Source organism: Diadema setosum, chromosome 15 (assembly GCF_964275005.1).
Source record: "Diadema setosum chromosome 15, eeDiaSeto1, whole genome shotgun sequence".
Lineage (NCBI taxonomy): Eukaryota > Metazoa > Echinodermata > Echinoidea > Diadematoida > Diadematidae > Diadema > Diadema setosum.
Window position 1 is genome coordinate 35,144,053 of NC_092699.1, and position 13,362 is coordinate 35,157,414.

The window sequence follows — 13,362 nt, forward strand, 5'->3', positions numbered from 1 at the left end:
CGCTTTATAGTTATAAGTTAGGCTCAGGTCCAAAAGATATCAGCAGATGTTCTAGGGTCTACTCACAAAACAATTCTAACTTTACTCTTAGGCCTAACGTTATGGCCTACTGCTGGGCAATTTTTATCATTTGACATTTGTTTCGTAGTACAGGTAGCCTAACAGTTAGATTCTAATGTTTGTTAAATGTTAGGCCTAATTTAGAACTAACGTTAGAATCAAATTGGCTCCCCATGCCCAGTGCATCATCTTTTTCTTCCCCGTGATTTTTAGTCAATTTGTCTTGTGCCAGGACCGGTATAGACATTACAACATTAGGCCTAGTACCTACCTTCTGTCATCAGGAATCTGCAGCAATTTCAAAATCAGTCTCCTTTTTACTCTGTTGCAGAGATGAACATTGTAGAAACACAGTGATTTGCAAAGCAGTCTACTCGGTGTCGTAGTCCTCCACTTGTTCGATGTAACGTTAGGCCAACAGTTAGATCTAGACTAGTCTAAATAAGTTACGTCAATAAAGATGAATGAATTGTCCTCGTTCTAAGAACTGAACTGAACAAAATGTCTCACAGACTATTAACTCGCTTGTTTTTGGAGATGTTTAGTGGAGTTAGAATCCTTATCCTCCAAATTCTTATCGAGCTCGTCGTCGTTTATAGACAAAACGGGGTTCCATTTGGAAGTGTGAATCCAAACTTCGCGGGCCGAGTGATACGTGCATGTAGTAAACGGTACATCGGTACGGTACCTACCCCAACCAGGCAAGCCTAGCGCATGACGGTACTCCGCGTCGCGCCGTGCATGCCGTCTACTCTCTCACGTACATCGTGTGTGTGTGTGTGGGGGGGGGGGGATCAGGAACAGATCATATCGATCCAGACTGCAGCAATCGATAGTAATCGTTTGCTCGTCCCAGTTACCGATGTGGTCCCACACCCTTATATTGGTGTAATTGTTCTTATTTCAACCGTAAGAGGGCGACACACATGGAAGAAATATATTCATTTGACCAGTTGGTGAAATATAACGAGCTGGGAAAATATAACATTTGCGATCCTCGCAAACAGTATCATGTGACGAGCTCTTGACCAATCGCATACCAGAAACTGTCTAAGCCATCTAATATATATTTTTATATAACACCTGAAGAGATCCTTGTCATGTGATTGGTTGTTTGCAATTGATCATTCGGCCCATTTCACTATGATGTCATCATCCATGCAATTATGGCCCCACTTACCATGCAATTTTGGATCCATATGATTTGCTCCTTTGCACGCTCGCTGATGATGAGAGCCCGGCACACTACGTGTAAATTAAAGCGCTTGCATTTGCAGTGTATACATGCATGCGATGGCGTGCTATTAGCTTAAAGTGCTCAGTGAGCACTCTTGCAATCTCAGATTCCCTCTTGTTTCTACATTAATAAAACATGAAATGACAAGGATCTCTTTTTGGCAGTACAGTTAAACTTGCATAAGTCGATCTTCTCGGGACTGAGCAAAACACATCGACTTAGGCGATTTTCGACTTGTGCGTAAGTCGAAAAAAAATCGACTTACAGTTACACCACACATACATATGTATAATGTACATGTATGTTGTCTACTCTGGAGCCGCCGAGAGATGGAGCGGTGCCGCAGCACGGGTGCCCGGCAGGGCCGCGGCTAACTTTGCATGGACAGTGCACTAGTATTGGCACAGGTCCGATTACTTTACAAATTAACTTGTTAAACCTTGGGGAAGTGAATATGAACGATATTTGAGCAGTGATTGATTCCAGTTTACCATACCGTGTCTTGAAATGCGTGTAGAGGTGCAGTTCTGATTTACCCGTGCCCGTAACTTTCCCCCTACTTTCCGCTTTGAAAACTCAGCAGCTTCATCCATACCACTCAACTGCACAGCGTTGCAAATGCAAAGCTACGCTGCAAGTTCAATAATACCGTACATGTAAATGAACGCATGTGTACTGTACGAACGCCTTACTGCGAGTGGAGCAATACACAGCCCAGTCCCTGTACATACGTAGCGCGACAGCTGACAGGGCTGTACCTCCAAACACGAAGAGAGTTCAAGCTTTGAATTTTGATACTTTAGATCATTTTTTTTTTTGTCACCTCAAGCTCATCTGACAAACAAAATAATAATGAGTAATAGATAATGAATAATAAAAGTGATTTATTACACAATAAAATCTTATTCGACTTAGGCACAGTGAATTCAATGGGTTTTCCGTGAAAGTGTTCTTGGAATTTCATCGACTTAGGCGAGTATTCAACTAACAAAATTCGACTTGTGAGTGAATTAATACACGTAAGTCAATGGGGAAAAATCAGGACTTTTTAAAATCATCGACTTACGCGATTATTCGACATATGCGACGTCGACTTAGGCGAGTTTAACTGTATATCAAACAAATTTTTGTATAATGTTTTCATTCATGCAATGGACAGAATATTTCATTCGGTGAAAGATGAAATGTTTGATCCATTCAACTTGGCTGCGCCTCGTTGAATGGATCATTTCATCATGAAATATTCTGTCCATTGGACTCATATGAAGGGTTTGTTTGCAAAAACCGATAAGTCCATTTTTGAAGATTTTGAAGTACGATCTCTGTCATAAAGTACAAAATAACACCTTTTAAATGATATATTGGTCACTACATATAGAGGTATATTTTTGAAGTTATGGTCAAAAGAAGCAAAAATTTTCTTATTATTCTCCTTATTTTTCTTGACCTTTAATCGCAAATATCTCCATTTGGCAAATATGGACTTATCGGTTTTTGCAAACAAACTCTTCATTTGTTATTTGTATACCAGTTAATATAACAATATGCTGACTCTGGTATACCTGAATACAGACTTGTGCAAATATACCTTGTAATCTAATTCTATTTTCTCCCTCTCCTCAGCACGATCTTGATATGGCAGTGACTGATTTGCTGAAGGGATATGAACACTATGCTAAAGGGTAAGTCCAGAATGTACTGTAAAAGTGGATATTTTCGCGTGACTAATTTTTCGCGCTTGGCCGGGTCGGAAGAGTTTCGCGTGTTTTTAATTCCGCGGAATCAAGACATCACGCACAGGCACATATGGCAAGCAAAAATATTCGCGTGCTTTTATTTTCGTGCTACTTTCTGGATGTGCGAAAATTTGAACACCGCGAAAATTTCCACTTATACAGTAGTGTAACTCTCCTAAAATAGTGTTGCCAGTTTTGGGACCGGGTATACAATGTAGCAATTAAAGGTATTGTTTACTGTTGGGAGCAGTGATTTAAAAAATGTTCAAGATGTCATATTTGATGCATATGTGAAGGTCAATTAGACTGATTTAGATTTATATGTTAGATGATTCTATCCCTATCTCAGTATTTTGAAGCACTAAAGCTCGGTTTTTGTTTCATCTGCAAATGTTAAATGATGCCTTTAAGAGGCTTTGAAGGTTCCACAACTAAACGAGCTATTAGACGTGAACACCAATGGTTCAAGTTAAAGAGATATTCTTTTTTATTATTATTTGTCTTACCCAGATGAAACAGTGACAGGGAAAAGTCAATATTATGAAGAAAACATGCATCTCCAAACCACCAAAAAATGTGGCATTTTGGACTTTTCAGGTCATCTTTAAGGTCAAGAGTCAGCCAAGTAGCATGCATGCAAGATTTTTTCTTTCCTCACCATAATCTAAATGAGAGGGCGATGCACGTTATCTTGCCCTTGGAGAGAGAGAGGAGAGGGAATGTATAATGGCTTTCCTGAAATGCAGCAAAACGAATCAAATTCTGTGGGTGTGCATCTCTCCGCAGAGCTTACGATCAGGCCACCGCCGCATTCCACCATCGTCGTGCCACAAGTCCAAAGTTGAACCAGCAGAGAGCAGAGGTACTGAAGGAGGAGGGCAACACCTTCTTTAGGAAGCAGCTGTACACTAAGGCCATCGAGAAGTACACCGACGCCATCGTTATCTGCCCGCCACTGGAGAAGAGAAAAGACAAAATGTTTTGGTATGTATGACATTGGAACTTTACACCAACACCTTCCGTATTCATGAATCTTGCCTTGAGTAACCGTGGGTGACTGTCATTACAAGAGGATTCATTTGCGACCCGCTATAACAAAAGGATCCTAAAGTCGCTGACGGCCGAGCTGAGAAAATTCCCTTTGAAGTTGCATCATCCAAATTGGTCAAAACAATCGGATTTCTGTTCTTTGCACAAATTTGTAGTACTATTGTTTTGTCTATCATCTGCTGAAATTTCGAAGCGAAATAATCAAAGGAAAGGCAAGAAATCGGTGTTTTTCTGGGCCATGATTTTCCGACTTTCAATGTAAGAGAAACGTGTCCGAAGGTTTGGATTTAGCGACGCAGCTAGACTCCGCCCCTAGCAACGAGGGAGTGATCTTATTGGTCAGTGCGTGGCATCCTGATTACTGATTGGTCGTGCGTAGACCGCTGGCGCTAAGCTTGAATGAACATCGCGGTAGTCGCTAGGTGCATGCATTCTATTGTCAAGTGGTGAAAACAGTCTCGCCTCCCCTTGATCATGATAGCGTTGGAAGGAAAACTTTGAAGGGTGTTTTTCTCAAAACTCTGATTTCCTCAACCTCTTGACATGCGCTAATTAGATCATCGATATCTCCGCAACCAAGTACTTTTATGAGTTGTGGTATATATGAAATTAAAGTAGAAGAGCAAGGGAATGATGTCATGCCATTTTCAGAAAATTGCCCTCCCCCGACTTTCGGATCCTTTTGTTGTAGCGGGTCACATTTTATCACAGTCTCTCAAGCCACTGCAGATTAACCTCTGAAGACTAATCCCGAGAATACTTGGTCAAGTGTCTGTCAGAAATGCATGTTTTAGCTTAATTAGCCCATCCTCAATGAGTTAAGTTGCACATAAGTATAACATCAATAGTATTAAGAGATCAGCTTTTGTGATTATTTGAATACAAGAGGTATGAATACTGCATTCAATAGTGTGCTATGAATATCCATAATTTATACAAATTTTGACATTTCCAGCAATGTGTATTGCTTATGGATATACCGCATACAGATATTTCTTAATCTTCACATACAATTTGTATTTCTGATGTCACACATGTGTCTGTAGAATTTCTCCACAGTTTCAAAAGATCTGTCAAAAGAAAAATATATTCACAATGCAAGTTTTTCTCCCCCCCCCCCCACCCACTATAAAATTTGAATGACTCCAAATTCCTTTTAACAATCTCACTAGGTATGATTTACCTGTTACCCTCTACTCTAATCGAGCCCAATGTCACCTAATGCTTGAAAACCACGCGAAAGCAGTCATGGATTGTGACAAAGCAGCTGCCAGATGTATTGATGGTAAGTTTCATTTGTTACCCTGCATCACAAAACCAACAAAGTCACCAGATATGGACTTTTAAGTTGAGGGCAGATTCTAAAAGAGCAGACTCTAAGCTTTAAAATGATGTGTAACTCAATTCAAATGGACTCTCTTTAAGGGGATGGCTAGTAACTGATCAGTGGGAATCAGTGGGAATGCTTTGGGATGATTGTTCCAATCCTTGTGGGATTCATTTAAGAGTACATTTTATTTTTATATCTATTGTTGTGTGAAAATTAGTTGCTTCAGAATGGTCTCACATTCAAGTAATGTGCAGTTTAATGTTTCGAGGTTGGCATGCTTGTACAGTGACGGGGCGATCGTTAACGGCCTGTTAACTGATTGCCCCGCTGTTTTTATTACTAAACGCAGAAGATTTTACCTAGTTATGCAGTGTTTGTTTGAGTATCAGTATTATTGCCCCCGCCGAACGAGTTCGAGCAGGGGACTATGAAACGGGCTCCGTACGTGTGTGTGTCCGTCTGTCCGTCTGTGCGTCTGTGCGTCCGTCTGTGCGTCCGTGTGTGATCAAAATGTTCAAAATGCTACTCCTTCGCCATTTCTAACCCGATTTTGATTCTGTTTGCTTTATATGATAGCACTACATGGGAGCTTTGAAACTTCTATACAGAATTTCAGTTGTGACCTTTGACCTTGACCTTTGACCTATATTGTACATTTTGTTTCAAAATGCTACTCCTTCGCCATTTCTAACCCGATTTTGATTCCGTTTGCTTTATATGATGGCACTAGGTGAGGGCTTCAAAATTTGTACACAGAATTTTGACCTTTGACTTCTTTGACCTTTGACCTTGATTTTTGACCTATATTGTACATTGCCTACAAAATGCTACTCCTTTGCCATTTCTAACCCGATTTTGATTCCGTTTGCTTTATGTGATGGCACTGGGTGAGGGCTTCAAAACTTTTACACAGAATTTTGACCTTTGACTTCTTTTACCTTTGACCTTGATTTTTGACCTATATTGTACATTTTGTTACAAAATGCTACTCCTTCGCCATTTGTAACCCGATTTCAATTCCGTTTGCTTTAAGTGATGGCACTAGGTGAGGGCTTCAAAACTTCTACACAGAATTTTGACCTTGGACTTCTTTGACCTTTGACCTTGATTTTTTCCCTATATTGTACATTTTGCTACCAAATGCTACTCCTTCGCCATTTCTAACCCGATTTCGATTCCGTTTGCTTTATGTGATGGCACTAGGTGAGGGCTTCAAAACTTCTACATAGAATTTTGACCTTTGACTTCTTTGACCTTTGACCTTAACCTTTGACCTATATTGTACATTTTGCTTCAAAATGCTACTCCTTCGCCATTTCTAACCCGATTTTGATTCCGTTTGCTTTATATGATGGCACTAGGTGAGGGCTTCAAAACTTCTACACAGAATTTTGACCTTTGACTTCTTTGACCTTTGACCTTGATTTTTGACCTATATTGTACATTGCCTACAAAATGCTACTCCTTCGCCATTTCTAACCCGATTTTGATTCCGTTTGCTTTATGTGATGGCACTAGGTGAGGGCTTCAAAACTTCTACACAGAATTTTGACCTTTGACTTCTTTGACCTTTGACCTTGATTTTTGACCTATATTGTACATTGCCTACAAAATGCTACTCCTTCGCCATTTCTAACCCGATTTTGATTCCGTTTGCTTTATGTGATGGCACTAGGTGAGGGCTTCAAAACTTCTACACAGAATTTTGACCTTTGACCTTTGACCTTGATTTTTGACCTATATTGTACATTTTGCTACAAAATGCTACTCCTTCGCCATTTGTAACCCAATTTCAGTTCCGTTTGCTTTAAGTGATGGCACTAGGTGAGGGCTTCAAAACTTCTACACAGAATTTTGACCTTTGACCTTGATTTTTGACCTATATTGTACATTGCCTACAAAATGCTACTCCTTCGCCATTTCTAACCCGATTTCAGTTCCGTTTGCTTTAAGTGATGGCACTAGGTGAGGGCTTCAAAACTTCTACACAGAATTTTGACCTTTGACTTCTTTGACCTTTGACCTTGATTTTTGACCTATATTGTACATTGGCTACAAAATGCTACTCCTTCGCCATTTCTAACCCGATTTCGATTCCGTTTGCTTTATGTGATGGCACTAGGTGAGGGCTTCAAAACTTCTACATAGAATTTTGACCTTTGACTTCTTTGACCTTTGACCTTGATCTTTTTACCCATATTGTACATTTTGCTACTAAATGCTACTTCCGGCGGGGACATATATTACGCACCGCGTAATTTCTACTTTTCCTTGTTACAAATGTCATTATTTTTTGCCATTTTTTTTTTTATACAGCACTGTTTAACCCTATATCTGTCACATACGCCGTAGCCAGACTGCTCAGACATTTTGCAGTGCGCAGACACAAGATTGTTGATGGCCATTTCTGATTATTATTATTGACATAAATGTGTCATGTTATACATCATTTGAAAGTTTATGGTCTAAACTTTCATTTTCCATAATAATCTGAGTGAGGGCGCACTTCAATTTTAAGTAGGACGCCCTCTTATGTCACATAATTATCAATGCAGACTTATTTCTACATGTTACCACCTCATTTTTCCATACAACATGAGCTTGAATCACAAAAAGGTCACATAGATGTTGTAGAGAATTTATTCAGCTTTCAGATTGTATGATTTTTTCATCAGTAGCATCAGTACTTTTCATTATATGAACAAAAGTCTGTGGCAATTACAACCTAGATTTCACACATTTTGTGTAATTTCTGATTTTGTGACTGATGATGGCCTGAAAGTAGACAATTCGTGTTTGTATCTTGTCAAGCTGAAAATATAAATTGAATTGTGCTTTTTTCTTTCAAATTTATATCAATCTTGTCCTATAATAATGCCATAATGATAAGATAACCTAAGGATAAAAAATGTTATTGAAAATATTCAGACGTTGGAGTGTCCATGCCTTCCAGTTGATCATCATATGCTAGTCTATGACTTTCTGCACTTTCCTTATTGAAACAGAATTAACTATCACAGCAGTCATTTTCTTTATGATAAACCTGCATTGAACTGAAGTTTCGCATAGTGACAGTTTCATCATGTAATAATAATAAACAGTCAAACATACCCCAACATCAAGACTGTACAGCTTCAGGCCGCCAGCAGGAAGCTACTGTAACCCTTTTGCTCCCTACACCTGCCCCGCTGGCCCCGGCTAACTAGAGACCCATTGCACTGCTGTTAGTGCTGAGTAAACAGTTGCAACTGCTGCACCGAATGTGCAGTGTTCATCTATTCTGTTCATCTATCTAGTGGGCCTCTGAAACCCCCCCCCCCTCGACGTTCGGCGCGATATATCGCTAACGCGAAAAGCTATCGCCGCGACGTTTCATGACTTTTTTCTTTCGAGTCTCCCGCATCTTTTGACACCAAATTTGCAATGCCCAGGCACGCGGTTCTGAAGTTGCGCATAAATATGTCCGTGCATGTCAGACCCAAAATTGCTCAAAAACGTGAATTCGTGTACAATTTCAATGCAAACTGTGCTTACAGGCAAAATTTTGGGGGTTTTATTGATTAAAATCAATTAATAACACATTTTCTTGATCAGAACAATGTCACGGACAAGTTTCATTGAAAAAACAATGAAAAACATAAAGTCGAAAAAACAAAGAAATACATAAGAAATTCAAAAAACAATAAAATACTTAAGAAATCTTTCCTGATGGCACAATTGGCACAATTTTTTCCTCTTATATTTGCTCAGGACACGAAAAAGAACATTTACACAAAAATGTGCCCATTTTGAGCTTTATTTAGTGATTTATACCAAATTGTCTGATTTCCTGCATCATTATGCATAAATTAGCATAATTTAGCATAGATGATAATTTTTTTTAAATTTAACTTTGTGGTACTGTAGATTACATCATAGGCAATGTGTGTGCCAATTTTCGTCGCGATTGCGCGGTCGACGGCCGAGATCTGGAGGGGAGGCCTGGGAGCCCCCCCGGCTCTATGATCTATCTGAATAGCCCGGCCTAGTTAGGGTTGAATTTAGACCACCTTCTCAAATTTGGACCAATGTGTTCACATGTCTGATCTTGTATGCTTTTGACTGAATGTGAACTTTGAGGCCAGTTTAGTATAAACCCTTGATTTATTTTGATTGTTTTGCATGTCATACAGGCGTCTAAGCAGGTACGTATCATAGAAGTTCAGCGTAAGCTGGTATTGCTGTTTGCAGTACTCTGCATATTAAGATAGGAGAAAAGAAAGAGCGAGAAAGAAGAAAGAGACAGATTTTTTATTTTTCATGAAAATTGGGGAATTTTTGGTCATATCATGTAACTTGCCATTCCATCATGCCCATTTCTCCCTCCTGCAGTGTGTCATGCTGCTGAGATCAGCCCCAACCGCAACAACATTTTATTACGAAAAGTTCTGTTCCGCAGAGCCAAAGCTCTCTTTACTCTACGTGACTACCACAGGGCGATATGCGACATCTCCCTCTGCGTTCGCGGAGAACCGACCAGCGACATTTTTGTACCCTTCAAAGACAAAGTGAGTTACCCTCTTGGGAAATGAGGAAAGTAACCACCATTTTGAAGTTCTTCTGCAAGAATTGATTACTAGTAGCACCAATGTAAAATCTTGTCGGCTTGTGTTCGAGCACACAATGGCTATTGCTACGTATATACATGTAGTTGCATGTGTTTGCATGTGTACTGAAACAATTTCCGATCTTAATTTCTCAAATCTTTCTCAAGGATGTCAGAGGTTATGATAAAAGAACTATGAATACATTTCTAGGACAATGAGGCAACAGAAGTCACATATTATTCCTTTGAAACTCTCTCTGTTCCTAATTTGCCCATCTCCACTAGTGCGACTTCAACTTCCAGCTCTCTGCTGCCCCTCAATTGTCACTATTTGTCTTCCTTACACTTTCCCTATGTCGTTTCCCTCCTCAACTCTCCTCTTTCTAGGCTCTTCTTCTGCCAAGCAACCGTCCCTGCAAGGACTATGTACACATGGCATTACTGCAAACCTCTCTTCCTTATATACTTTATGCAAACCTTCAAACAACATGATATATTTTCAGTTGTTGTGTACACACCTATTGACATTCTACATGAGGCTAATTTTTTACTACATAGACTGAATTAAGATATTTCATTTTATGGTTTTCCTTTTCAACTAGTAAATTTATCAAAGCATAGTAAAAAAAAATGTTTTTCAGAAACAAGTAATAGAATATGCCCAGCTACCTTGAGCAAAGTGTCATCCCTTTTCAAAGTAACTTAAATAAAAGAATGTGCGTTGATGTTCATATATCAAGCAGTGACAGTCAAACAGAGTACAACTCGGGCTTCAAAAGTAACACACAAACTTTGTTTATACACTTCCTGCACACAGGTCATGATTCGGTTCCGCCAGAAGCACGGCACCGAGCCCGTCCCGTCCTGCGACCGGTGCGGCAAGGGGACGGGCAAAAAGCTGAAGCGCTGCTCCAACTGCACCGCCCTCTATTGCTCACGTGAGTGCCAGCTGGATGCGTGGGAGAAATTCCATAAGGTGAATTGCAAGGAGTTTATGTCATCGGAGCCGGAGAATGGAAGAAAGCATTGATTCTCCATTGTCGCAGAATCCTGTCGGGAGCACCGACAGACTCTTAATTTCGAATTTGCTTCAATTTTTTTATTGATTAATTATTTCCTTTTTGCTTACCTTACAGCTTTGCAAAGGCAAAGCGATAAGAGGGTTATCATTTTTTTTTTCAGCTTTATTTTAGTGATATAGCTAAAAAAAATTGTGAGGGTTTTGACAAAGATGTTTGTAGCTAGGTGGCGGTGTGTTACTTGCTCAGACTTTTATAGTCGTATTGAGCAAGTTTACGACACTTTGCCATGAAGCAAGAGACTTGTCTAGATCTCCTCACTCCCGTTTTTCATCTGAGGGATTTCCAGATGAATATTTTTCTTCGTGATTGCCTGTCAATGTTTTGATGGAATTTTTTGTGAGCCGATTGAATATGTATCTCTGTGAGACTGGAGGTGTAATTGCGTGGGTAATTTTGATGTTGTAAGTGTGAAGTGAGTTGAGAGATGTTAACCGATATGGTACAATAATGTGAAGAATCAAGATATTATGAAATGTAAAACAACTCTGCATCAGATTGCATCTCTTAGTAGTGATTTCTTTTTGCCAGTAGGGCATGTCTGTAGGATGAAGTTGGGCTCACTTTAATGTTTGAAATGCTGACATGCCAACAGAAGGCCAATTAGCCATGGCATGTTCAATGAACAGGGAAATAGGGTAAGGGGGATGGGGGGGGGGGGGAATGGGGGGGGGGGGGGGTTCCAATCGTGGATTCTCAGCAATGGCAAAATGTCTGAAGCTATTGCTAATCATATAAAACTCTTTTGGAATAAGTCTTCTACAGAAACAAGTCTTCATTCTTTTTTTTTCCAATTTCCAAGGGGAAAAACAAATTTCAAGAGCATTTTTTTTTCCAATTTTTTGCTTTTTATTTTACTTTTGGTACATTTTGTCTTGCCCTTGTTGGCACTTGTATATCTGAGCTGAGGGTTTACCCCTCTCGAGCTCTTGGCAAGTTTTCATACGTTGGAAAGTGTATGCATCTAGTTTTCGTAACCAGCTTGAAATGGTTCAGGATGGTGTCGTACAGAGTGCTTTACACTTACCTCTCCTCGTTCCAGTTTCGCTATTCCGATGTCAATCTATTCACAGATGTGAATTTCTTTTTTTTTTTTTTTTTTTAGATTTCATGAATCTCAAATGAATGCACTCATCGTAAAGGATGAACATACTGAACATTGTTCAAGGATTATTGAGTTGATGAATGTACAAACAATATATTATCTCTAAGGTCTTATGCATGGACAAGTCCGTGCCCTGTAATTGTTTTCTTTTCTTTTCTTTTCTTTCTTTTTTTTTTGGTAGATTGTATGACACGTTTTACCATGGGATTACCAAAACAATGATTTTCTTAATGTCTTCACTTCTTTGTATGTATGCTGTTAATCATTTCATCAGTGCAGATCATAAATACCGAAGCTACTGTATCTTCGCTCATTTCATCAAAATTATTATCCATGTCATTTTCAGACTATCAACTAGTTTTAGTTTTTTGTGAAGTTCGTCAATTTTCATTTAGTACTCTGTCTGAAACTGCTGATTCAAATCAGTCATTGTCATTTCACTCAATTTCAAAGTAATGTATGATTATGTCTAATATTTCATGCTTCATGTTTCAAACTTTTGCATTACTGTGTTTCTCGCTTACGATATTCCTTGTAGTTATTGTTTTTGTTATTATTGGTATTATTATTATTATTCTATGATCATTATTGTTATCATTATTATTACAATTATTGTTTTGTACAAGAAGGTTCTATACCATTTCAAGTGCTAGAAGGGTGAGAGAAGATCCTGTTATCTACTATTAAAGGACAGATATTTTAATCAGATTTTGCATCCATAAAGTAGGTGTAATTCCTTCTTTGTGATGGATGTTATTAGAAGTAGTGAAGTAGAACTAGTAGGGCAGTTGAATTGCCTTTATAATTTCATTTGTAGTATGTACATTGTTACAATTTAGTTCATTATATTATGATGATAACATGGTATTATTTTGTTATTCGTTATTATGATTATTGTTATCAGAAGTAGTATTATGCAATTATTATTATTTTTATTATTTTTTTTTTTGGATGATTCTTTTTGCCATTGGATGAATGGATACAGAGAAAACCAAAAACATATTTTAGAGAGCTGACTGTTACACATAAAAGAATGTTGTGCAACTGTCTGTGCCCAGACTGATTTAAGCGCCAGTGATTATTGGAACATAAGGAAACTCTGTACCTTGGCTACCAGGATGTAGTGAATTGTTCCTGAATTGTTGGTACATTGTACTGCAATGTTATTGGAGAATAAGCT

At 38.8% G+C, this 13,362-nt stretch overlaps 1 protein-coding gene across 1 annotated transcript in view; it reads left to right on the forward strand.

The window, feature by feature from the left end:
- Positions 1-11,028, forward strand: part of LOC140238824 (uncharacterized) — a 35,232-nt gene extending 24,204 nt beyond the window's left edge. The window contains exons 9-13 of the mRNA XM_072318723.1: positions 2,921-2,979; positions 3,820-4,017; positions 5,256-5,368; positions 9,785-9,960; positions 10,816-11,028. Of these exons, the coding sequence (XP_072174824.1) occupies positions 2,921-2,979; positions 3,820-4,017; positions 5,256-5,368; positions 9,785-9,960; positions 10,816-11,028 (759 nt within the window). The remainder of the gene's footprint in view (positions 1-2,920; positions 2,980-3,819; positions 4,018-5,255; positions 5,369-9,784; positions 9,961-10,815) is intronic.
- The last annotated feature ends 2,334 nt before the right edge of the window (positions 11,029-13,362 follow it).